Source organism: Drosophila gunungcola, assembly GCF_025200985.1.
Source record: "Drosophila gunungcola strain Sukarami chromosome X unlocalized genomic scaffold, Dgunungcola_SK_2 000043F, whole genome shotgun sequence".
NCBI classification, from domain to species: Eukaryota; Metazoa; Arthropoda; class Insecta; order Diptera; family Drosophilidae; genus Drosophila; species Drosophila gunungcola.
In genome coordinates, this window is record NW_026453191.1 from 13,272 (window position 1) to 40,026 (window position 26,755).

A 26,755-nucleotide genomic window follows, 5' to 3' on the forward strand; every position below is an offset into this window, starting at 1 on the left:
AACTAAATACATCAAATGAGTTGTTGTCGTTTATGTTTTGTGTGGTGGCCCTTTTGTTAAATATGAACAACCAAATGTTTTTCACGAAACGTTCGATATGAGAAATCGCCAGTTTAAGACCTAGAGCTTCGGAATCACTCTGGTATATAATTTATTGCTTCAGATGTGAATATGCAGCAAACAATCTCAAAACTTAAGTATACCTTCCTCTTCATCTTTCTCTTTGCTCCTCTCTTCTCCATATATATATATATATATATATATATATATATATATATATATATATATTTATATGTATAAATCTAACTTTTAGTTTTTTCTTGCTTTCAACTTATGTACTTAGAACTAGTTTCAGGGATTAGGGGGAACTATAAATCTTAGTGGATATAAGTTAGCCAGCTAGTTGGTAATTGATTTATCATACGGTAGTTTTAATTATTCCGATTCTCGCCTTATTATAGACTTTTGTAGACTCGCCCACCGAATTACCATGAATTGTGGTGGATTGGGGGCTAGCACGTTTTGGTAAGGTAATTTCATCTTGCTTTTCGTATTGGATGCGAGACCTTTAAGGTCTGCTCTGGCCTGACTCGATCTCCGCTGGCGAAAACTTCTCTCTGCTTTCTTAGGATCTAATAAATAAATGTTTCTTGGTTTTGTTTTCCATGTTGTTTTTTTTTTTAGATTTTTTTCTGTTTGATTTAATATTTATTTATCCGTTTTGTTCTCTGCTTAATGCAAAGCTTACTCGCCATCTCTATCAGTTATTTATTTATTATGTTGTATATAATTAATTGTTGGTATAATGCAGTCTTTACGGCAAAACAAAAACAGAATTATGCTATTTGATTTCTTAATTTGTTTTTTCTTAGTTATCATCGATACTTGCATCATTTCATTGTTCTCCTTTAAATACATAATAATCAAAAATATATCTGTATACTATATTAATATTTAGTTTTGCTTTTTTAAAGTTTATGAAACCAAATACACTTATTTAGGCCTTTCGATCTGTCTGTTTGTTGATGGTTGTTGTTGTTTAAAGAAAAATGGGTTGAAAGTACAAGGTTCAATTGAAGCAATTTACAATCGTGTTAACAGATTACTTCCCGCATTTAAATGGATTTTCTTTCGATTTTTTGTAATTTCCGAAGGCAGTTACACGTGAAGACTTTACTCTATTGTTGGTTTCATGCTTTTGTTTGTTTTGTGATTTGTTAACAACTATTTTATGTACATTTAGGTTCTTTTAGATTTTAGATTGCTATATGCATTTTGGCTTACAATTTAGTATTCCGTTTCTCAACTTACTTAGGGCTAAGCTTAGTGGCTAGTTAATTTTGCAATTGTAACACGTTCGGGTCTGTTTCGACCTATCCACATTCGCATACACAAAAAATACATTTCGGCTCCGATCTGGTCAATATCCTTCTCCTTCTCTTTCTCTATACCTAAGCCTATCTCTTTCCTTTCCGCGCTAGTTATTTGTTCCCTAAAGGCATTTTTATTTCTCGATTTCGTTTATGCAAATCAAAAATACATTTTTTAAAGAAATGTTTAAATTATTAAAGAAAATCATTGATATTTCTTACATTTTTTAAGATATTTTGATTATGCATAAGTTGAACGATATGAAAGTTTGTTTTATGTCGAGCACAAAAGAAATTGAAAGTTGATGTAAAGAACGAGGCAATTCACGTTTAATTGGAAAACATCAATTTTGGGTTTATATACAAAGTTCGGGCTCTGGTCTGGAAGTACTATTTCAATGATTGTACAATTGGCTATCGTATCTCTTTTTTTTCTATTTATGGGTGAAGGCACGCCAAAACATCTAGAGAGTTTATTTTATGTTTAACGTGAGTATTTTCTTTTTAAATTTTTACCTCTTTTACAACAAAAACATTATATTATTGCTTATGATTCGGATTTACTTTCTGATTTTAACAACACAGGAACAAGTTTGTAAATCTACGCTTAAGTTGCTTCCACTTTTCTTTCTTTAAAATAATGTGAAATAAAAATAAAAACACTACTATATACGAATATATATGATAATAGTTTCTAAGTGTTGCATAAACCTAATTCCCGAATTCACTTTTGTTTTTATCTACGTCATAGTTTGTATTCTTAATTCGACGAGTTTATGCATAACCCAAAAACTACTATCATAAACTAAAAATATTTACTTGCTGATGTTTTAATTTGTTATTATTGGTTTAATGTTGACCAGATATTGGTTGTGTGTGAATTATAATATAATTATAATTGTATTCAAATGTGGTTTCGTTTTGTTTCTTTTGCTTCACACGAAGCGCTTATAGCATATAAAACTTAGATCAAAAACAAAAAAATTGGATGAAGATACATGAAGTTAATTAGTTGTTTGTTTATCAGTTAATTAGTGTAATTATTCTAGTATTTTCTCTTGTCTCTTCTTCCTGTTTTTGCTTGAGAATTTTGGTTTGTTTCGGAAGAACTTGGTCTGAATTTAGGTTCAAACAAAAAAGTAAACGTGCGATCCAAACTGCTTGACTGCCAACTGCTTGCTCGTCTCGCACTGCTTGCTTTTGATAAGTCGTATGTGTGTGTGGATATATTATAATGCGATCCCATTTAGGTTTACAGTATTTGTTTAGGCGGTGGTCTTGCTCACATAAATTACCTATTTTAACAAAAAAAAAAAATAATAATAATAATAATAAACTCAACGCAATCCACGGGATTTGGTTACATACGTAAAACGCTGGCATACGTATTTCATAACGCGTATTTTGCTGTCAGTTTTAAGTCTACACTTAAATTTACGTTGTGGTAAGCTCTGTGTTTACCATATGGATGTTTTTGAGGTTGCAGGGGATATTTCGGGGTCGAAATAATTTATATGCTATATGCTTTTTTGTTTCTTCGTGCTTATTTAAGTTATAGTCGTTTAAACGTAAATCTGCAAGGAGAAAGTAAAAAAAGATGGTTATTAGTAGGAAGCCATTCTTAATAGGGCATTAATTACTGTTTTAAGTCATTTGTAAAATCACATTTTTAAAACTAGATAAAAAACAATTTTAAAATTTTGTGATTTCTGTTGATGGAATCAAATAATAGTAAATTTACTAGTTACAAAAGTTATAAATAAAATAATGATGAAAATGAATCGATAAAAAAGTATAAAAGAATGCCCAATGCTTTTTAAACGACATAAAAGCCGAAATTTAATGGCCAAAAATCGGAATACGAGAATTTAAAAATGTAAACTTTTAAAATATGTAATGACTCACCTTATAAGTTAAATATTTGGCTCTTCGTTTTGTTGTTGATTTTGTTTTGTTGGTGTTGCTGGATGGGGAATTTTTGTTTCGCTTTGGATTTAAGTTATTTGATTGCTCTTCCATCTCCAATTTTTTTGTTTTCGGTCCTGCGTCTTGTTTTTCCTCGAGTTCGTTTAAATGCGGCGAACACAAACAAATGTGTGATGAAAAATGGCTTAAACGAACGAACAAACGAATTGGGTGAAAAGCTCTCTGGGCTTTGTGTGTGTGTTTCAATTCGTTTCAATTCGATTCGATTCGTTTAGTTTTCTGTATTGTTTTTTGTTTCGTGTGGCACGTTGTTTGTTTCAACGTGCGTGTGTGTGTTTCCATCCATCTCTTATTTATGTTCTAAATGTTTTGGCATGGCCAGCGCTAGTAGCTTAATACTGGAGCAGGTCCAACTCGTTCCTTTCCTCCTCCTCGATCAAGTCGTCCACCTGGAAATCGCTGGGCGAGAAGCTGGTCTGGCGCATCATCTTCTGTTGTTGCTGCTGCTGCTGCAGCTGCTGATGTTGCTGATGCTGCTGGTGCAGGAAGCCACTGGTGGGTGCAATCCGTGTGCCCGGCTTGAGCACCATGCCCGTTGGCACCTTGGCCCCGCGCATACGGGCATTGGCCAAGGCGGCCGTCTTGAGAGGATTACGCAGGTATGCCGACTGGTTGCTGCCCAACGAGGATGAGGCAACATTGAAGGCGACTGAGGCTGAGGCTGAGACTGAGGCTGATGATGACGACGAGGAGGTGGCAGCAGTGCCCGAGGCATTAACGCTGCCCGTAGTGCCGGGATCATTGTAACGCGGACGCTTGTTCTGCAGCTTGGTGGCCCAGCATTCGGTGGCCCGGCGACGGGCATTGGCACAGATATTATCCCCCGAGGATTTGGCGGCTGCTGCCGAGGTGGAGGCGGAGGCGACCTTCTCACCCTGGAAGGGTATGTGGCGGCGCTCCACCTGCGTACGCTGCATCATCTGGTGGTAGCTCTCCAACTGCTTAAGGCGCTCCGTGCTATCAATAGTGCTGGACATGATGCCCGAGGTGGCCGGAGTATTGTCACCCGGCGACGGCTTCGTGTGCGCCGCCGTTGTGTTAATAAAGATATTATCCTGGGCCGCCACCTTGTTCTCGGAGACGACCTGGCTCTCCAGCTCGTTGGGATCGGCGCCACCGGTCTGCTGTCTTTGCTTTTGGCGCAGGTGCTGCAGCTCCTCCGGCGAACGCTGCTTGCGGAACTCGAAAACCAGCGGGTAAATGTGCTGGATGGCCGACTCCACATGGCTTACGCTGGCCGCTGATGGTGATTAAAACCGTAATTACAAATGGATCGAGTTCGTGTCCCCAGAGGGGATGATGTCTACACCACTCACCCGTGACGGTTACGCTGCCGGTGGAGAAGATCTTGAGGGTGGCCTTTGGATCGGGATCGCGCATCTTGTAGGTCACACCGGGGTGCAACTCCGGCTCGTAGCTGGCATTCTCGCGATGACGCTCCGAGAAGTTGACTATCTTGATGGCCCACGGCATGCTGCAGGTGCCCAGAACATTGACAATGCGGAAGTTCTGGAAACGAGTGGGAAACCCAAGCTTGCCCAGGCATCTGGCATAGCGACGAGCCGCAACTTTGGCCTAAAATGATGAAGAAGAAGATTGTCAAGTAAAGAGCGGCTCTTACAGAAAGATGAATATAAACCATACCATTGACTCGGAGGTGGCACCCGTGCAGGTGATCCTGCCCGACGACCAAATCGAGGCCGTGGTGTAGGGATGGCGCAGCTTCATGGTCACCATTCCGTTCTCGCGACGATACTCCACATTCGAGCCCTGAAGGGCAATTTCACGCAACTTCAGGTGGCAGCCCACGCTGAACGAGCAAACCACATTGTTGATCACAATGTCCAGTTCGGGTTCATCATCGGAGGCGTTGCCTTCCGCGGAGGTGGTGGTCAGTGCCAGGGGCTGATCCTGTGGTGCACTGGGTTTGCTCTTCTCATCGTCATCGTCATCGTCCTCGTCCTTGTCGGAATCCCCATTCCCATCCCCATCCACCTCCATCTCGTCCTCCTCCTCGTCGTCCTGGATCACAGTTCCCGGCTGCATGTCCTCCTCCTCCAACAGCTCCGTTTTGGCCTGGAGCGAACAATTGCCATTGGCGGCAATAGTGGACAGCGCCGTGGCCCTGTCGCTGCTGCTGCTGCTGCTGGTGAGGAACAGGCCCTTGTTGCCGTTGGCCAGCACAATGGTGTCGCCGTTGACCAGCTTTCGCTGCAGACTGGGTCCGCCGGCCGTTTGCACTTTGCTGAATTGCGAAAAGTAGCGAACGGTGCCGGCGGCGGATGAGGTGCCGCCTACCATTGTTGAGCCGCCGCTGCCGCCGCCTACCATCGATCCGCTGAGCTTCCCCGTGGCCGCCACCATGCCAGCCGTCGCCTGACGATTGGCCATGAAGGTGGAGGAGGGCGTCAGGTAGACTCGTGGCGCATTAGCCAGCACCGCCGAGGAGACGACGCCGCCCGTGGCCGCCACACCCACTCCGGATCCGCTGCCGGCCGCCTTAAGGCCGCCGTTCAAGTTGGCCACCGGTATGCTGACCATATCGTTTTGCATCAGCTCGCACTTGCGCTGCGGCAGCGTGTTGAGGTCCTTCTCCAGCTGCTTCTGCTGCTGCTGCTGCTCCTGCCTTAGATTGTTCTGATAATACAAGTCCTGCTTCTGTTGAATCCAGCAAAGTAGATTGTTCCGCTTTTCCTGACTGACTATTTGATCGATTTTCCTGTACTTAGCTTTGCTGCGCTCCTCCCAGGAATATGGTGATTTTCTTTTGCGTGCAGTTTGTTGTAAGGCAGTAGTATCTGAACCTAATGATATACCCGAATCTGATTCAGACTCCGATGGGGTATCGTTCTCTTGAAAAGTTGGAGCTCCTTCCTCCTCCTGGTAGTCAGATGTGGAATCGTTAGCTTCCTCAGAATCTGGACCTTGACCTCTGTCCTCGTGAGAAGTTGAACCTTGGTCTTCGTCGTTGTCTTCTCCGCCGCCCTTAGGATTTTGGCGTTGCTCTACGTTGTTTTCCTCAGAACTAGAAGGTTCGGGTTTATCCTCTGGATCGGAATCCGAGTCAGTACCGGTATCGGTATCTGTGTGACGATCTTGTGGCGAAAAAGGCTGCTGTTCTTCTTCCTCTGATTCTTCGTCCTCGGTATCTTCTTCTGATTCCGCAACTCCCTCAGTTTCTAAAGGTGCTTCTGCTGATTTATTATTATCGTCTATTTGATCAGGCTCCTCTTCTTCGGATTCTGGAAAACAAGGCTGTTCTTCCTTCTCTGAATCTTCGTCCTCAGTATTTTCTTCTGATTCCACAACTCCCTCAGTTTCTAAAGGCGCTTCTGTGGATTGATAGTAATCGTCTATTTGATCAGGCTTCTCTTCTTCGGATTCTGGAGAACAAGGCTGTTCTTCTTCCTCTGAATCTTCGTCTTCAGTATCTTCTTCTGACTCCACAACTCTCCTAGTTTCTAAAGGCGCTTCTGTGGATTTATAATTATCGTCTACTTGATCAGGCTCCTCTTCTTCGGATTCTGAGAAAAAATTTAAATTTTCTGAGTGCTGTGTGTCTAAAAGATCTACTGAAACATCAGGGTTTGGTTCCCCTTCCTCGTTATCTGAATCTGATGGTTGCGAATTTGGTAGCTCGAATTTGATAGTAGAATCTTCACTATCAGAATCAAATTCTTGTAGTCCTTCAAAGCGGCCCGATCCGATATAACCCCTGAGTTCAATTACTTGCTGAGTGGATAAGTTTGGGTATCCAACAAGGATTGGTTCTGCATATGTTGGTTGTTCAGATTCTGAGTCACTTGCTTGATTGGCGGGCCAATTCCTGAGCGCTCGCTCTTCTTGGTTCAAATCACGGTTTGAATCTTCAGATTCTCCGTCACTTTGTTTTTCGGATTCTGAATCTGAGGATTCACGGTCAAAATCTTTGGATGTTGATGGTTCAGCTTCCGAGTCACTTTGCGATTCGACTCCTTGCCAAGGGCGCGCTGCTATAGTATACTCCTTTTTTTCAGACTTCCTGGGGACTCGCTCTTCTTCATTCAGATCACGGTTTGAATCTTCAGCTGATTGTTCAGATTCTGAGTCACTTTGCGATTCGACTCCTTGACAAGGGCGCGCTGTTACAGTATACTCCTTTTTTTCAGACTTCCTGGGGACTCGCTCTTCTTCATTCAGATCACGGTTTGAATCTTCAGCTGATTGTTCAGATTCTGAGTCACTTTGCGATTCGACTCCTTGACAAGGGCGCGCTGTTACAGTATACTCCTTTTTTTCAGACTTCCTGGGGACTCGCTCTTCTTCATTCAGATCACGGTTTGAATCTTCAGCTGATTGGTCAGATTCTCCGTTACTTTGTTTTTCGGAATCTGAGTATGAGAATTCACGGTCTAAATCTTTGGATGTTGATGGTTCAGCTTTCGATCCAATTTCTTCGTCACTTTTATCCTCTTCTTCGTTCTGTGAATGTTCGGTTTCACGGTGTGAATCTTCAAATGATTGTACAGCTAGAGAACCCTTTACAAGGTCAGGGCGTGAACAGGTCGATTTTTTAATCTCGTCCTCTTCTTGAGACTCTAAATCTTCGGAAGTTGATTGTTCAGCTATAGATCCCTGCAACGATCCTGTGCGAATATCATCGTCGTCCTTATTATCATTCTCTTCCTCTTCTTTGGATTCTAGAGACTTGATTTCACTGTCCGAATCTTCATGTGCTGGTGCTGAACCGTCAGGATTTGGGGAATGATTCTCCTTTTCCGGTTCTTTACCAGATAATTCAGGTGTTTGTTCCTCAGAAGTGAGAGATGGTTCTCCGACTGATTCGTTAACAGATTCTACGGCTCTTTCAGCAGAAGATTCGTTGTTTCCTTCTTCTAAGAAAGGAGTCGAAGAGAGAGGTGAATCTGCGCCTGATTCTCCCCTTTCTGCAGAAGATTCGTTGTTCACTTCTTCTAAGAAAGGAGCCGAATCTTCAGGTGCTGGTGCTGATCCTTCAGGATTTGGGGAATGATTCTCCTTTTCCGGTTCTTTGCCAGTTAATTCAGGTGTTTGTTCTTGAGAAGTGAGAGGTACTTCTCCGACTGATTCTTTAACAGAGTCTACGGCACTTTCAGCAAAAGATTCGTTGTTTCCTTCTTCTAAGAAAGGAGCCGAAGAGAGAGGTGGATCTGCGCCTGACTCTTCTCTTTCTGCAGAAGATTCGTTGTTTACTTCTTCTAATAAAGGAGCCGAATCTTCAGGTGCTGGTGCTGGTGCTGATCCTTCAGGATTTGGGGAATGATTCTCCTTTTCCGGTTCTTTGTCAGATAATTCAGTTGTTTGTTCTTGAGAAGTGAGATGTGGATCTCCGACTGATTCTTTAACAGATTCTACGGCTCTTTCAGCAAAAGATTCGTTTTTTTCTTCTTCTAAGAAAGGAGTCGAGGAGAGAGGTGAATCTGCGCCTGATTCTCCTCTTTCTACAGAAGATTCGTCGTTTACTTCTTCTAAGAAAGGAGCCGAATCTTCAGGTGCTGGTGCTGATACTTCAGGATTTGGGGAATGATTCTCCTTTTCCGGTTCTTTGCCAGTTAATTCAGGTGTTTGTTCTTGAGAATTGAGAGGTGGATCTGCAACAGATTCTTTAACAGAGTCTACGGCTCTTTTAGCAGAAGATTCGTTATTTCCTTCTTCTAAGAAAGAAGCCGAATCTTCAAGTGCTGGTGCTAATCCTTCAGGAATTGGGGAATGCTTATCCTTTTCCGGTTCCTTGCCAGATAATTCAGGGGTTTGTTCTTGACAAGGGAGAGGTGGATCTGCCACTGATTCTTGAACAGAGTCTACAGCTCTTTCTGCAGAAGATTCGTTGTTTACTTCTTCTGAGAAAGGAGCCCTCTCAACGTCTTCTTCGTCCTTTATGCCGCTGTAGTGTATTTTTTTTTTAGATTAATTATAGCTCAGGGTGTCTACTATCTACGATGTATACATATATGGTCTTTAGTATTTAAGCCTACTTACAAACTCCCCATCGCTAGGTTCCTTTCTTCGTCTTCTCTTGCTTTTACCATATAAACTTAATACTAACTTGTTTTGTTGTTGTATATAAGGCTAAATGTGATTTTTTGCTTGGTGTTCTTTTACAAATTCTTCGCTTTGTTTTGTGTTTGTGTGGGTGTTTGTTTGTTTGCTTACTCTTAAGGCCAAAAATACTTCAATCTGTGTGAATTTGAATTAGAATATTTGTGTTTGCAGTGTTGTTGTTGTGTGTTTCCTTATGCTAACTACTCTGTATTATGATTATTTCTAGTCTTCCGTTCTTTTCTCCTTGTTTTGTATTTTCGGATTTGTTTGTTATGTTGTTCCTTTGTAGCAGTCTGAAAGTAGAATCGAGAAAAATAATTGGTAAGTGGAAATGGCGGAAATTGGAAAAACGGAAAAAATTGAACGTGTCAGCTGCAAATGGAGTCCATAATTCGATTTCACTGAAATAAAACCCCTATATCTAAAATCAATACTATCATCCATCGACCACTTCACTCGCCCGGGAAAAACTGCAGCAATACTAAATTAGCACTCACTACTTACGAAGAGGCCAGAACAATCTACTCGGTTGCCTCTCAAAAATGGTTTTATATTTAGTGATTTAGCTAGATAAGTACATTAAAAACTCTGGAATAAGGAATAGTTTTCTAACAGCCACGATTTTCAAAAAAAAAAACTGTTCATCGAAATACTTTGCATTTACATATGGTATATCAATACTCCATTCTCTAAATTATAAATTTAGAACCGTGTTAATTTTCAAGCAAACGTGAAAGGAAAGCTTGTTTTAAAATGTTATTTTAAGACAAAAAATAAATCCATTTTTAGAAATAAAAAAATATAAAAAGAAAAAAAAAAAAAAAACTCTAGAAACAGGCCGTTGGTGCGTCCGGGTTGGCATGATTTCAACCCTTGTACAGATCTGATACAAAAAAAATCAAACAAGTTCTTTTTATAAAGATGGCGCTAAAGGTTAAAAAAAAAAAGCAAAACGGCGTCGATTTGAAAAAAAGGATTTTTTCCCAATTTTTCTAGACGAAAGGACCTCCTTAAGGTCATGGAAGTGCGGCCACATCAAATTTTAGCCGAGGACACTTTTGTCGCCTGGCCCTGTTAACAAAAGTGACACTTAACAGTGGGTAAGCAGACATTCGTTTAGGAACGCCGAAGTACGCTGACCTTAACACAGATTTTAGTAGGCTAAAATAAAGGATGGGCGAAGGAGGAGAACAAAAAGGAACAAAAACAGGGGGTTTGGTGTATGTATGTCTATTATTTCTGGGTCAAGGACGCGCTCGCAAAAGTGGAACAATCTGTCAATTGAGCGCAACGTCGCTGCAGCAAAATAAATTAAAAGAAAAACAACAACAGCAGTGACAAAATGTATAGAAGCAACAAGAAAATTAAACAACAACAATAGTTATGCACCATCATCGAAAGTGCTGGCTAGCAAATGCAACACTGCGCTATTTTCGGAGCAAAGTGCAAATGAATATTGTTATTGTAAATTAGCAGCAAATTGCCATAAATTACAATAGAAAGCGTTGATGAGAGCGGAAATATGTTCATATTGTATGTATGCACATATGTACACTTGTATGTTTGTATTTCACAAATATAAAAATCTATTTCCACATAACTCTGACGACCCAATTTTATGTAGGAATATAATCTACAGTGAAACTCCCATTAAAACCTTATTGTAATTCTTAAGCAGTGAACCAATAAACATCAGAGCGTTATTTATTACTAACGTTACTTTGGTGTACATTCTGTCCAATTATGTTCTGAAATTAAGCATTTGAAAAAAGATTTTTGTATAACAAGTGCAGTGAATTTACCATGGAGTGGTTTTACTGTATCATTTGTAAAATTAGTGGATGCTTGGTATTATCCAGTTAAAGTTTGCTCCAATTCTTGTTTGTTTATTGGCAGAGTCACTACCCCTTTTATTTATTGTGAATCATTTACAAACAACAAAACAAAACAAAAAATCACTTGGACCTACATACATACATACATATGTACATCCCTACAAAATAAAATAAAACAAAACGAAACAAACGAGATTTGTGGGTGTGAACATATGTATGTATGTGGTTGTTTTTGTTTTCTTCTTGGGTGACTCACTTCAAAACTACATTTTTCCTTTGGATAATAAGTTTTCGATGCATTTTCTTTTTACTCTCATTAAATACATTAAATAGCGCAGACCAGCTAAATTTTTATAATGGTTTTCCGAAAATTTGGGTTGGCGGAACTATTTAAAGTGCAACTTTATGAGTGAGTTTTGGCGAAAACAGCTTTTTGTCGTTTAGGATTTTAAACGGAATTAGCCCATAAAAGCAAAGAAATTTGGTTCGTTATTTTATTTTTTTATCACTCAAACATAATAATTACCGTTGACATGTTTATATTATGTCAAATTGGCAAAACAAACGTAAGCCGTTGTTTCCGGTTCATTTTACACCTCTCATTTTTCCAACTAAACTATTGTTTATATACATCTCTTTTTTATAAAGGAATTAAACTGCGAACATTTTTTTTATATTAACTTAAGTTAACTCTCACTACTTAACCTTTTGGCCTGAATGCACCTTATGAAAAGGGATCACGGGATTTGGCGTACCTGTTAACCGTTAGATACGTATACATACATAAGTGTTTTTTACTGGCCATCTTTTTAATTTGGTTTATACACACTATATTATATATGATCAAGATATTGATTTATTTCGCGTAGCTGCACACCGTTATTTACTGTAAATAGTAATCAGAAAACGTAACGAAACAAAACAAAACGAAGTGAAACGTCACTTGCTCAAACACAATTGATGCGTGCGCGCGTGCGTGCGTGTGTGTGCGCACTCACATGACGTAGACATTTGACAGTTTGTTTTGCTTTTTTTGACAGTTATCGCTATCTCGCGCTCTTCGCGCTCTTTTTCTCGCTTATGCTCTCTCTCACGTCGACTATTTTTAACAGCTCGGCAACAGAGGCGACATAACAACAAAGAGGGTCAAAAATAGGAAGCAATAAAAGCGAAAACCAATGCACAATAGATGCAAATGCCGCTCATTGCTTGAATTTCAATAAAGAAAGAAAAGTAGCAGACAGCAGGGAATGTGAAAAATGTACCAAAATATTTATTCGAAATCAAATTAAAACACCAAAACAAATGCATACAGATGCATACACAAAGATTCAAGCACACGTGCGAAAATAAACCGAGAGAAATGAAAAATTTAAATTTACGCAAAATGTATCCCTAGATATACGAAAAAAAACAAACAAAAAGTGGTAAATTTCAGTTCATTAACCCAAAACGAAAATGAAAACGAGAACAACAGAGTGCAATGTGTGAAAAGGGAGAAAGAGGGGGAAAAGGAGAGGTAGATAAAACAAAAGGCATTATACTAATAATAATAACCAACGACACCAAAACAGTGAGCACACGGCAAACAGAAACAAAATAAAGTGAACTGCAAAATTCAGGTTCAAGGTTAAGCGACAATTCACAATTGTCAATTCGCAATTTGCAATTGACGGGCGCCATATTGGGTGGATTTTTGTATTTCTTCTTATGATTATAAAAATCTATGATTTTTTGAGACAGCTGCTTGCTTCAGTAAATACTCTCAAAATGTGTGATATACATATGTATGTACATATTTGTTTTAACTCATTGATTTCCAAAGTTTTTTTTTGGAAATGATGTAAATATAAGTTTATGGGTATATCCGAGCGTTGACTGTACCCACGTGACATTTATTCATTTTTTTTTATAATGGGATTAAAAGCCGATTGGAAACTCACTATGCCCATTCGTTTATCCACGTTTTTTGCGTTATCTAGCATAGAAAAATTGAAACTGTCTCGAAATGACTACAAAGACATTTTCCCACGATTCATATTGAATATTCGCCCCTATTTACCGCCCCCTTTCCGCCCACAAATTTCGCAGCACTCAAATTTCACTGAAACTCGATTCATTTAACAGTCGAGATTATTATTTTGTGGAAGGGTTTCGAAATGTGAGCTACGTGTCTGACAAGAGGAATCATAAACTACAATAAAATATGCAAACGCAAACATACAACACAACATATAAAATGGGACATTTATTTATTATACGTACATACATATGTAAATACATATTTATTTATTTCCGTTCCATATTTAATGGGTGATACACATCAGTAAAAGAAACAAAAACGGTGCTTCGTGTATCTGTACATTTATTTTGTACGCTACAAACAGCATTTACATTTTTTAACTTAACTCGAATTAAAAAAAATGTTATGCTTGTTTTCTACTAAATAAAAACTGATTTAGTAGTAATTATAAATTCAGTTAAATTTAAAAACTAAATATTTAAAGATCATAGTTAAACAAAATTCCAATAATTAGTAATGGAGAATTCTTTATAAAAACTGCATTTTAATACAAACTAATTTTTTTTTCTTTAAAATGCTGAAATTGAAATTTCATTCTCTATTACTAATAAAATTCTGTTTTTTTGGGATTTTGATTAATAAAGTTTGTAGTTCTTAACTGAAGTACACTTTCTATCAAAATCTCCATAGCCGTATTTCTCATGTTCAATTGTAACACATAAAACGGTGCATTTTCAACGTGACCGCGTATCATAATCACAAACACAATTACCATCCGGCGGATATAACAAGTGCAGTCACACATCCGCGCAACATGTACATACATACTTACATACATACGCTTACGTTCGTTTTCATGCCCCAATGGCGAGCCAAGGAGACAGCGGGAGGGGAATGAGACGAGAGGTGTGGCAGCACATGTTCGCTCCCTCTCCAGTAAATTCTTGCAGCGGTAGGTGAATCACGTTAACAACAACAATTGCATTTCACCAACACTGCAAGCGACAGCTCATCTTGATGTAGCATTTGCAGTGTTTGTGGTGCGTAGTAACAGTGATGTAAATCATTTTAGATATGTTCTACATATGTACATATATGTACATAGATATGGGAAGAAAACAATCCGAAAAAGGCAATTTTAACTATTTTCTAAATAGTTGCAAAATACAAAATGCGATATATCACAATTCAAATTTAAGCAATTAGTCAAAGCTGAACGACAAATGCGTGTAAAACATTAATTTCTGCAAACCTTTTTTTTATTTAGGATTAATTAAGCGATTTTATTGAAACGAGTTAACACTCAGCTGAAACTGTTACAGTGACCCAAATTCGCTGTTACAATGACTAAGCCAAAAAAAGAGTAAGCAAATAAACGCCAATCGACGAAAAATGACCCTGTTCAATAAACATGACCAAAAAAGGCAGACAGCTAATTTTTTTTTTAAGTGTGCAAGATTTTGTACATATAATATTTATTGATTTAATACAACACTTGATACACATTTTATGACATCTTGGATGTAACAACAAAGCGATGGAAAATGAGAAAGGACAGACATAGACATAGACATCAGCAAGCATGCAAAATTTCATGAAAAATTAAAGGATATATTTAAAAAAGGACAAGTGCATAATTCTTTAGTTAAAAATAAATCGCGAAACACAAAGTTCATAATAATATTTAATCAAAGAGAAAATATATTTAAATGCAGCTTACAGTGGATGTAAGCGAAAGTATTTAAAGTGACCTCATCGATAAGGATAATTCATATGCAGATGTTTTGCAAATTGGGAACATTTCGGAATAGATGTTTAAATCATGAATTGTTTTCTTAAATTATTAAACTTAAATAAACAATTATATTATTAGGTTAACAACAAAAATCAGAAGAAAAATTTTGGATTAAACCAATTCGGGGGTTTAAAATTGTACGTTCTTCACATGTATTTTACAAGTGAATTTCAAACGAAAATATTTCAGTGCCACCCCTGATTCCCCTATTGTTGGAACATATAGACTTTCAGACTTATCTGTAACAATTTTCGCACTGCTAATTTAGCAGTCACGTTTCCAAATTACGGCATCTATTTTAACCAGGCTCTTTTGGTGCACATGGTAACCAAATAAGTCATGCAAGAAAAACCAGTTAGAGAAATCGAGAAGAGAGGGGCTGAGTTGTTTAGAGAGACGACCGGCTTTTGGGCTTCGTCATCGAAATCGTTGCCAATTCTTCGCATTACTCAGAGAAAAACTTTTGCACGTGTTGTCGAGTGGTTACCAGTTGCGATTAACATTGCCGCCTTAACGTGACCAGTTAACATTCGCGATTAACATTACACTTGACATTGGCATAATCGATAACGAATGATCGTTTAGCTTACTCACCTCTTTAAAGTCCTTAATTATTTGAATGGTTACTTCTTATTTTCTTGGTTGAAGATGCTGAATATCTCGACCGGAGAGCCTGTAACGAAAAAAATGAGGCAAACAACGTTAGTGAATGTGGTAGTAAAGAAAAAAAACATAATACAAAGCAAACAGCTGGTCAAAGACAAAGGAAAGAAGCGAAACAGAAAAATAGGCAGGAAAGAAAAATCTGCCCAGGTGTGCTGAAGATACAAATTAACATTTGCATGTGTGTACTACCTGCAAGTGCAGCTGCGGTCAAGGTTCTAGCACTACTTATTAAAAATGTCGACAAAATGGCAAAATAATACCAAAAATGTTGTTTGGCCGACTGACTAAACTTACAAATAATATGACTCATTTTCTCGTCTTCAAATAAAACCATTTAAAACATTAATTTAGCTCGACATAAGATAGAGAAAAGGATTGCAAAGTGAAAACAATTTTTTTTCTGTTCGGTTTGCATTATTTAAGCAACTACAATCGATTTTGTTTGGAAAACGCTTCAGAACAGGTTTGCATCAGGGGCCTGTTGAGCTATTATTGCGGACGCTGCTGTTTTTGTATCTGAAATCCAGAGGGGAGCTACAAAATGGGTTGACAAATGCCTGGGACAGAGAAATATCCAAAGACTCGGAGAGCGGAAATACTGCGTGCACGAGAAATCAACGAGCTCTACAAAAATCCCATTAACAAGATAGAAAAACAAACACCCCAGGCGCTCACACAGCCACACAATATATGCATGTACTTTTGTATGCTTAACTGCATGAATACATAATTTGTTCAGTGCACTCAGTCGACAATGTGTGACTCAGTATATATATACTAATAATTCCAAGAGAGTATGTGCCTGTGATGAGAAATCCACGACATGCTCCACATTGCATGCCATTGAATATCCCCAGTAATTCAAGAATATACCAGTGAATATAGGGACAAAGTAATAGTAATGGCAATAAATATAAAAGACAACCCCAAAATTTTGGTCACCGTCGTCTCGGCCTTAAGTCAATGAACTGGTATATCTTCGCCAACGCTCTCCCTTTTCTAACCACTCCTTTTGAAAAAAGGAAGACGCCGTGAAGAAGGCGAAGTAACGAAAATAAGTCGATGACATGTCCTTCACAAAAAGAAACGAAGAAACTATAGTACGCAGACAGAGACAGCTGTCGATTTGTTATGATTAACCGTTATTTGTTGGGGGAAAGAAGAGAAGAGAGTAACTTCAAGGCGCCCAGACAAGGGCAGTGTACATATTTAGGCTAGTATACACTCACTTTTGGTAGCTAAATTTCCATAAGATGGAATAATATTCGGGACTTACTTAAATTTATAATTTTAATGCATAAGGCCTTTAAAAAAGAATTATTATTATTATTAAAAGTATTACCCAATTCTTGAAATCCTCCTCTAAAGAATAGGGTTTTTAACATCATTTGGGCACGCCGAAAGCAGGATAATGAAATCAATACACCCACCCAACGCAATAGTTCAAGTGGCCCAAGGGAAAAGTTCGTTGCGTTTGTTGAGGGATTTGTGGGGGCAGGGGGATTACGGTCAGGCGAGACAGGATAAAAAGTCAGACGGAAATTAGCTTTTATCGCTGACCTTGGGGCTGTTCGTTGTTCATGGTGTACATATGTATATAAAAGCGAAGTATACCTAGGTATGTATTAAAAAATATGTACATACATACATATGTACATACATATGTATGTTTTTGTTTGAGTTTAATGTGGCATTGCTGTTGGCAGAAACCATGTGCTAATTGATTGCGTTTTGGCTTAAACTGCTAACTGGCTGTTACCACAATGCGTGTATTCGTTGAACCAACACAACAGAAATAAAAAAACGAGCTCCTTGGCAATGAGTTTCCCCATAAAACAGTGTTATAGAAAAGTAGGTTTATTAATACAATTATAATATTCGAAATACAAATTAATATTATACGCTGTTTAGATAAATACAAACAACTGTCGAGGATTTATAGAAAAATTGATGTTTTTAGCATTCTCCACTATGAATGAGTTATGGTGCCTCCTTGCAAATTTATTTTTGTTACACTCGATTTTATACATATGAACATACATACATACATATGTATGTACAGCTACAGTTAAAGCAGTATATTTACATAATTTATACAGTTTTTGTAGTGTTATTATGCTTTTTTCCGCTCAGCTGACGTCAAAAAATGACAAAAGTTAAGAAAATTTAATCGGTTTTCCATGGGTGTGTACGCACATCTCTTCGAAAGGGGGTCGGCACTTCATAAAACGCTATGACACACTTATTTTTCTCTCTGTCGAAAAATGTTGTTCTCTTTGTGTTCTGTTTTGAAAGAAGACGCCACAAAGAAAGCGACCAAAATGAAGGCTCAAAAAATTAACAGTTATGCGGAGGAAAGTAAAAGTCGAAATCAATGAATTTATATTGTTTGTTTTGGAATGTATGTGAAATGGGTAAAAACTCATTGAGAAGAAAATAGCCGGCAAGGGGCAAAAGCAAGGTTGTGTTTGTACAGTGAAAACACCCTTTACTAAGTTTTTGATATAATAATAAAAAATCATTATGGAAAAATATAATTCAGGAGATTATAGATTTACATGTTTTACTTTAAATTTTGTTTAGAAGAAATTTCGTAACTTATAAATCGGATAGAGGTTTTCTTCATAATATTAGCTTAAAAATCGTTTTTTATTTATAAATTTAAAATGTTGGAAACTAGTAGTTAATAAAGATGCAAAATTTTAATAGTTTTTGCAGCCCATTCTCATAGTTTAAGTGTTCACTGTATCTGCCATTTTGATTTTGACTTTTTCTTTTTAAGCTTCATTTTCGTAGTTGACTTAAATCTCTCACAGCAAACCATCTCTCATATCGTTTGCACACAGCAAAAAAGTTGGATTTACCGTTGCGTATTTTCTTTTTAATTTTTATTTTGGTTTTGCTGCCGATTTTAATTGCCCACAAAAAATAAGTAACAATAACAACTGGTTGATGATGACGAGTAACAACAAACGCGACAAAGAAATACCAAAATGAGTCGGTCTCACAGTTAAAGAGAAAAAGAGAGAAAAAAAGAATTTAAATATTCCAGCTAAAATAAACAAATGATTCAAATCAACTACATACATACATACATACATATCTGGAAAAAAATTTGCTGGTGGCTTATCGTCTTATCACAAACGCTTTAAAGCACACTCTTTTCCCAAGTTACCCTTCTCCCCATGGTACAAAAAACTAAATTTAAACTACTTGATAATATGTATGTATGTATGTATTTGTAGTTAAGATGAAAAGAAAATCTAATAATGATGCCTTTGCTACTGATAAATCGTTACCATTTTTTAAATGCTCCAGTTAAAAGGAATATTTACTTTTAATGTAATCACCGCCAATTATTATCTGTTTATGGTCGGTTTTCTGGGTAGGGAACAAAATCAACTTAAACACAACTAGCTCATTTAAATGACGTCACGCGTGTTGTTTTAATGTAAAAATGTCAGGCACTTGAAATAATTTTTATATGTATGTATGTATTTGTGCCGGCGGTTTTCCAAAGACCGACAGCGAACTGGGTCAATATCTTAATTAATTTTAATGGGCTTAATTTAAAGACAAAGGAAGCGAGCACTAACAAAGTTACATCAATCATTTGCGTATTGCAATCGGGTGGAAATATAAGGGGAAGCCATGTTTTCTGTTCTACTTTTTGAAAAATGCGACCTCATACAAAGAAAAACCTCATATATTTAGCAAAACACTTTTTTAATTTCCAAGAATTATACCCGACTTATTTTTGAAGGACTATTTTCATTTTTACTCTTGGCCACAAAAAATCTTCCAAGTAAATACAAATCAACCAAAATGGGTAAACAATAGTGTTTAGTAGTAAGAATTAATCTTTCCGATAAAGTTTTAAATTTTATAGATAAAGATGTTGGAATTGTTTCAAATTCCATTAGGGTTAAATAAATTTAAATAAAACAAAAAGGGCGTGAAGTCAAAACAAGGATTAGTAATTACTATAAGCAGATACTTCCAAACCCACACATATATACACATAAGTATTTATGTCTATATATACATACATACATACATAGATAAATACCATCAGAATCAGAATTTAGCGATAACAACAAAATGCAGTCACATCTGATTTATGCGGAAAGAGAGGGTAAAAGGGAGAGCGAGATCAAGCCGGAAGTAACGTTTTAAAGACGAGTGTGTGTAGCGTAACAGATGCATTTAACAGTAACAACAACACCGATCGTTGACAGGTAGGGCTTATGTGCTTATGTATCAAAGGGAGTGCGAGCGAAACCGACTAACGGGAGAGAGGGACAGGGGCAGCAGAACTGCAAACTGCGATTTATTTAGGGTTGTGTGCCTGTGTAAGTGCGCTCATAGTGCGCGTATGTTTGTATGTGTGCCAGTCTGACCTCGTTGGCAAACTAAAAAAAAATTAATAAAGAAGAGCATGAAAAAGTGTGGAATATGGCAGAGCAAACGAAGGCGGAAAAAGAAGCCGCACCTAAAAAACATCTATTACATCACTAGGAAAATTGACACAAGCATTAGACACATTTACATACGGACAAAAAGTGTACAAATGTGTCAGTGAGTGAGCATGTTGAAACGGAAGCAAATTGAGCATTGAAAAATACTCATTTTGACCCCTCAAACATGTGAATTCCAATAAATAAAGATAAGATTGTGGGGGATAATAAACATTGTGAACATAATCCTAAAATTTTGTGGGCTACAAACTATTCGTTACATTCCCAATTTTTTGGAGAGTAATATTGGTTTTAACCACTCTCTCTTATAAACGAAAATACTTTTTATCAACAATAACAAAAACTATATTCGTGATGTACCCGCTAAAAATAATTCAATAAATAAGAAAAAAACCTTATAAACCCCACTTGAATGACTACACAACTTAAATTACTCATGGTACGGCACAACTGAACAAATGTACCAGGAATGCCGAGTGTGATGGTCAAACTCTGTCCGAAAATAAAAAACCTAATTTGTGGACTGCAAATGGAAAAAATGTATAAATTAGAGTTACAGGTGCTCGAAGTAAACCGACTAAATATCTGCGGAACAAAAATGTACAAACGAAGAGCTACAAAATTGACTACAACTACACTGCCAGAAACTTATTTCGAAAAAATCATTGAAAAGCGCTCCGGCGAGCGACCGGCGACAAAGCGACAAAAGAGCGCGCGGCGAATTCAACTCGCTTCACTTATTGGCATGGGACGTCGACGTCGGCAGCACAGCGAAGTTCGTTGAAATTTTGAATGTGTGACAACGCGATTCAGTCCGCCGCCAGCGCGGACCGAAGTGGTATTTGTTGAAAAAATATATAGCGATTTACTGCAATGGTCGGCACGGCCCGATCTCGTGAGCATAGGCTAAAGTCTTGCTGGCGGAGCAACAGCAAAGCGGCGGCAGAGGCCAACAAATTTCGCCGTCCAAATTACTCACACTAAGAAGTTCGAGCATGTATAGAGTGTGTGCCGACCAGTGGTTTACTGGGAAACGCATCCCTCTCTTTCGCCCTCCGTCTGGCTGCCCCTGCCTCTCGCCGCCGCTGTTATGTTCTCCAACAGCATGCTAGCTCGGAATGTTAGAAGGCGCATTTTGATTGCCAAAGGACAACAATTTGTCGCTGGCCCTATTTCCTTACATGTTAACAAATAGAGCGATGAGTTACAGCGGGCAAAATAACCATCTTGCCCACTGTAGGGAGAAGTAAAGAAACGATTTCTTGCAGGCTCTTTAGAAAATATATTTCACAATATATTTAAATGCTTGCGAAAACATCAGTACCCTGATATACTTCACATCTTTAGGCCCAATGTGCCAAATACACAAAGGCACATCAAAAATGGCTTAGAGAAGAAGCAGCCCCGCGTGTCGTCATCCCCTCCCACAAAACTCTCGAATGTATTTAAAAATGCAGAAATTTGTTGTTTGGTTTTTAGCAACTCATTTTTTTTTTGTTGGTTATTGTTTATTGGATTTTTACTCACTGCTGAATGTTAATAACAGCCCTCGTTACTGTTGTGGGCACTCTCTCTCTCTCTTTTATTTTTTTGTGGTTTCAATGAAAGTGAGCCACAAAGCTGCAAATCGAATTCGTAATGATTTCATTTGAATTTTAAACGAGAACAAACATAAAACTTATGAATTTCAATGGAGCAAAAGAAAATCAAAATAAAAACAATAAATGAAACTGAAATGTTTGCAAAACGAGTTATGAAATGAGAATGAGAGAGCTATAGGAAGTGTGGGAGAGAGAAAGAGCGCTAGTTACAATTTTTGATTTTGTACGATTTTCTCGTAAACTTAACTAGGCGTACAATAGATAAATTAACTAAAGATACCAAAAAACACAACTAAAAGGAGGTAAAGAAAGAAAAATCAAAAAGTAAAAGAATGAAATGAAAAAAATATCACCTTTTTTGTCGCGTCTCGGTCTCGTTCTCTCCGCTTTCCACGTTTGCTCTCTTTTGCGGCTTTGTGGTTGTCGCTGCTCTCTCTCTCTCTTTACACTCTCAGTTGCTGCGCTGTCTCTTTCTTTCCCGTTGCCTTGCAGCGGAGCTCTGCTGCCGTCTCGTTTGCACTTGCGCTCCGCTGCTCTGCTTTCTGCCGCCGAATTCGCTGTTAACTTCGTGCTGCTCTCTGCTGTTTTGTGGTTTTTGCTTTAATGTTTTCTTTAACGATTTTACACACTTTTTGATTGAACGTACTACTTAGTTATTCGCTTGATACGCTCGTGATTCAATTGTTTTCGTTATATACTCTCTAAACTGACAAAAGGGGAATTTAAAATGAGGGCATTTCCGAGTCAATCTAAATTTGGAGCAAGCAAGACAAGACGAGACGACCCCGGCGAATTGGCACAGCGAGAGCGAAGCGCGGCGAAAACGGCACACTGGCATTGGCAATGGCAGCAATTGTCGCCCGCCTTCATTGTGTGAGTCGCGATAAACGCGAGCGAAACGGGCGGCGCGTCGCGACTGAAAACCTCGTACCGGACGACGCACACTAGCACACCAAAACCATATACATATACGGGCGAGAGAGCGCATGCTCTCCGCCACACACACGTTGTTCTTCGTTCGCTTTTGTGGCGCCGCGCGAGTTTTGTCGCAGCAGCAAACACGCAATAAAGTTCAAAAACAGTTGAAGTATACCGCGACGCGAGTAAAATCTTTCCTTCGACGTCGTCGCTGTTCGTTGTAGTAGTTGTTGTTTTTGTTATGTGTCTGCTTTTCCGCGAATTTTCGTGTGCATTTATATACATGTGTATATATATGCATATATGACAAGCGAAAAGGTACAAAAAAAACTTGGAACGGCGTAAACGCAAAAGTTAGGAAAATGTGTGCCAAATGTCTAGGAAACCCCCCTTATTTTCTTTTTGTTTAAATTAATCCGCATATCATGGTGTGCTGCGGCTGCAAGTCATTTTGTGTTGCTCGCCGACATTCTTGCTTGCTCCAAAAAAAGTGTGAGTTTTTGAGTTGTTTTCGTAGCGTTTTGTTGTTGCATTATTATTGAATATTTGTCAGTATCGGTACCAGAGATGAATGTAGATGACCAAAAATAAATTCTGAGAGCACAAGTCTGAGCACACACGATACGTCTCGTCTCTTCGTTTGGCCGTTTCACTTTGAGCAGCGTGACCGTGGTGCGTCGTTAAAATATGCCCGACACCTCATGCCAAACGATCCCTAGCGCGTTGTGCAGTGTTCCGCAAAAATACTAAAATACTAAAAAAACCCTCAAGCTGAAACTCGGACAATTTGGGAAACTCGGGTAGCGTCGTTGACTTGAGTTTAGTGTTTAAATGCAATTTAAGCACTCAGAGTTAACTGCTTCAAAATGTCCCCATCATATAACACAAATAAAAGGAAGAGCTTTTTAAAATGCGCCACAATACAATGCATCGCAAACATACCAATGCAGGCGATTTCCGCAGACTCGAACCGACCTTAACAAAACAGCTGTGCCTTTTTTAAATGTTTTGCACGTTCTTTGTTAGAGTTAGACCTTCTTTTGTAGGTAAAAGACTACCAGTTAGTAACACATTTTCCGATAGAGATGGACTGAATTGTTTTTAAAATATATATATACATACATCGAACAACACAAATAAATATAATAGTTGAATTTGGTTCATGAGAAAACGTGGGTACGTTCCTCAGAAAATACCAGATGTTGGTTTACCGCAGTCTCGAACCCATTCGACAAACCAGCTGTGTTGTTTCTTAAATGTATATGTATATATATATTTATGTTCAAATTGCAAACTATTTAAAAACTATGTTATCCGTGCGGTCTGACTTGTTTGAGAGTAAACAAATAAACTACAGCGATATAAGTTTTAAATTTCAAGTTGGTTCCCCCGCCAAGGTTCAAGACTAATATACACTTGCGACGACAACCAATTGTATTGGAAAAATAAGAAACTAACGAACGGCGACACAACATATGTACGCGTGCCGCGTTAAATCCTGTAAAGCGCGATTACATCTGACGGAGGACGAAAGCCGCGTTTTCTCCTGTGAAGACCACCTACGTCACAGCCATGGAGCCCAAGATCTCGAGATGAAAAAAATCAATGCGATCGAGGAAATCAAAAACAGGTGCAAGCTCACCGACAAGAAAACGGATCTGAAACAGATTTTCAACGACGTTATGGCGGAGTAAGTACTAGACAGTTGTAAGCTACAACAATTTAGACATTTTTTTCAGTTTATTTCGTAAAAGTTTTAGATAAAACGTCCTGCATTTTAATTTTTAACGGAAGCATCAATTTGTGGATTTAAGAGATTACGACCTTTTTATAACTTATCTCTATTTTTTTTTATTTCAAGATACACCCAGGAAGGAGCTGAAATTGAAATTTCGTACGATAATTGCAAACAGACATTGCAACGTAAAAGAAAGGAATTCGGAAAATTAAAATTCCAGGACAAACGCTACACAAAAATCTTCAGTAATGTGTAAGTTGTATTTGTTTAATTTTAATTGTAGCAGAAAATATAAAATATGTTTATACTTATAGGATAATGGATGGCAATGAAATGGTTAAGCCGACACTGCGCCTGAATGAGTTATTCCACAAGCAAAGACATTTTCAATTGGGTACAAATAGATAAGATAAGATAAGCCTCGTTTTTTAAACAAGAAGCACCTTAGAGTGCTTATGACTTCTATGAAGTTAAACCAATTATGCCAATAACTGTAATAAAATGTATTTATTTACAAATAAGTCTGAACTGAATGTGTGTCCTGTATTTTCCTATAAAAAAGGGCTTAATAAATTAATTTGCTCTAGCTTTGTCTGTCTTAGCTTTTGCCTAAAACCGATGAAATTGCCTAGGAAAAGCAAAATGAAGGTATTGGATTTATTAGCAATCAATTAACTTTCAAAACTTCTCTATTGCTATATATTTTTTTTTTATTATTTTCATGTAGATGAAAACGACTACCCTGGCTTTTTCAAAATTTTTAGCAGCCTCTGGGTTGCTGAACTGCTGAAATTTCAACCAAAACTGAGAGACTAGTTTGTGTAGAAGCGGACGGACAGACGGACATGGATGGATCGACTCTCTTAGTGATGCTGATCAAGAATATATATACTTTATAGGGTCGGAGATGTCTCCTCCACTGGGTTGCAAACTTCTGACTGAAATTATAATGCCCTCTGCAAGGGTATAATAAACACACTAACGTACTTACTTTTAAAGCTCTGGACGACCAGATTTCTTGATTTCACTTAGTGCCTCCAAAATCGTTGTGGTATTGGCTTATATTAATCACAATCCTATTTTTGATCACTACGGCTTCAATGTAAATCTTCTATAAGTTTTTTTTTTCGCCCGGTTTTTTTTTGCTGCTGTTAGTTGATTCGTTTCCGACAAGATGAGAACTTCGACTCAAAGCACACAGTCATTTGCTTTGACAGGACACTTTTCAAGGCCTACTAAATTCTTAAAATTTAATCTTATATTAGTTTTTTTCGCCCGGTTTTTTTTTGCTGCTGTTAGTTGATACGATTCCTACAAGATGAGAACTTCGACTGAAGCACAAAGTCAATTGCTTTGACAGGACACTTCTCAAGGCCTACTAAAGATTTAAAAAATTGACATTTGCTTAGACTGGACAGTTCTCACGGCCTACTAAATTTTTAAAAATTTCTCTACCTTTTTTACTGCATTGTATTTGCGATAAATGACAGATTATGACAGATTATAGAAGTTAGCTTAAAAAAACTTGCATTAAAAAAAAGCAAGTAAAAATAGGTTTGAAAAATCATAAATTGCCAGGATTTAATCTTGGGTATTTGCTTAAATTCGATGAAAATGCCATATATTTGGTTATTATTTTCATGTTGACATAGTGTTTTAGAAGAGCGACTTCCCTGGCTTTTTAGCAATTTAACAAAATTTTCAGTAGACTCTGGGTTGCTGAACTGCTGAAATTTCGGAGTTTTAGCAATTCAGACCAGAGATAATTTTTGAAGAACATCTAGAGTAACCCTTGTTGAATGCTCTGCTTAACCGCCTCAATAAAACCCTAAGATTTGACAAGGACTAAAACAATGAAATTATACCCTTCTTTAATTTTAAATACTTTAATTCGTAATTACCACTAGGAACCTCTTTTATTTGCTGCCAGATTTAATATCTATTAAATACCTTAACACTTACTTACTTTTGAAGCTCTGGACGACCAGATTTCTTGATTTCACTTAGTGCCTCCAAAATCGTTGTGGTATTGGCTTCTATAAATCACAATCCTATTTTTGATCACTACGGCTCCAATGCAAATCTTCTATAAGTTTTTTTTTCGCCAGGTTTGTTTCTGCTGCTGTTAGTTGATTCCTTTCCGACAAGATGAAAAAATCGACTGAAAACACACAGTCATTCGCTTTGACAGGAAACTTCTCAAGGCCTACTAAAGATTTAAAAATTTGGCATTTGCTTAGACTGGACAGTTCTCACGGCCTACTAAATTTTTAAAAATTTCTCTA

The 26,755-nt window shown here is 37.9% G+C and overlaps 2 protein-coding genes across 6 annotated transcripts; one reads left to right on the forward strand and one right to left on the reverse strand.

The window, feature by feature from the left end:
* Window positions 1–666: 666 nt before the first annotated feature.
* On the reverse strand, window positions 667–26,575 carry LOC128260890 (uncharacterized). 5 transcript variants are annotated; one of them, XM_052994201.1, is made up of 8 exons: window positions 26,437–26,575; window positions 15,664–15,742; window positions 9,354–9,709; window positions 5,001–9,258; window positions 4,673–4,931; window positions 3,276–4,596; window positions 2,739–2,944; window positions 667–2,665 (listed from the first exon to the last, which is right to left on the reverse strand). In XM_052994201.1, exons 3-6 carry the CDS (start codon window positions 9,401–9,403, stop codon window positions 3,689–3,691), a joined length of 5,475 nt encoding a protein of 1,824 aa, XP_052850161.1. In that variant the 5' UTR covers window positions 9,404–9,709; window positions 15,664–15,742; window positions 26,437–26,575; the 3' UTR covers window positions 667–2,665; window positions 2,739–2,944; window positions 3,276–3,688. The 5 variants fall into 5 exon arrangements, 4 of the variants coding, with proteins under 4 accessions (XP_052850161.1, XP_052850162.1, XP_052850160.1 ...); XM_052994202.1 differs by lacking the exon at window positions 26,437–26,575 and adding an exon at window positions 25,462–25,673; XM_052994200.1 differs by lacking the exon at window positions 26,437–26,575 and adding an exon at window positions 22,168–22,308.
* LOC128260896 (uncharacterized) lies at window positions 22,514–25,057 on the forward strand. Its single transcript, XM_052994211.1, is given in 5 exon segments — window positions 22,514–22,882; window positions 22,885–22,917; window positions 22,920–23,050; window positions 24,594–24,722; window positions 24,785–25,057. Coding segments are annotated over 4 exon segments (267 nt in total). The 5' UTR covers window positions 22,514–22,800; the 3' UTR covers window positions 24,615–24,722; window positions 24,785–25,057.
* Window positions 26,576–26,755: the final 180 nt, after the last annotated feature.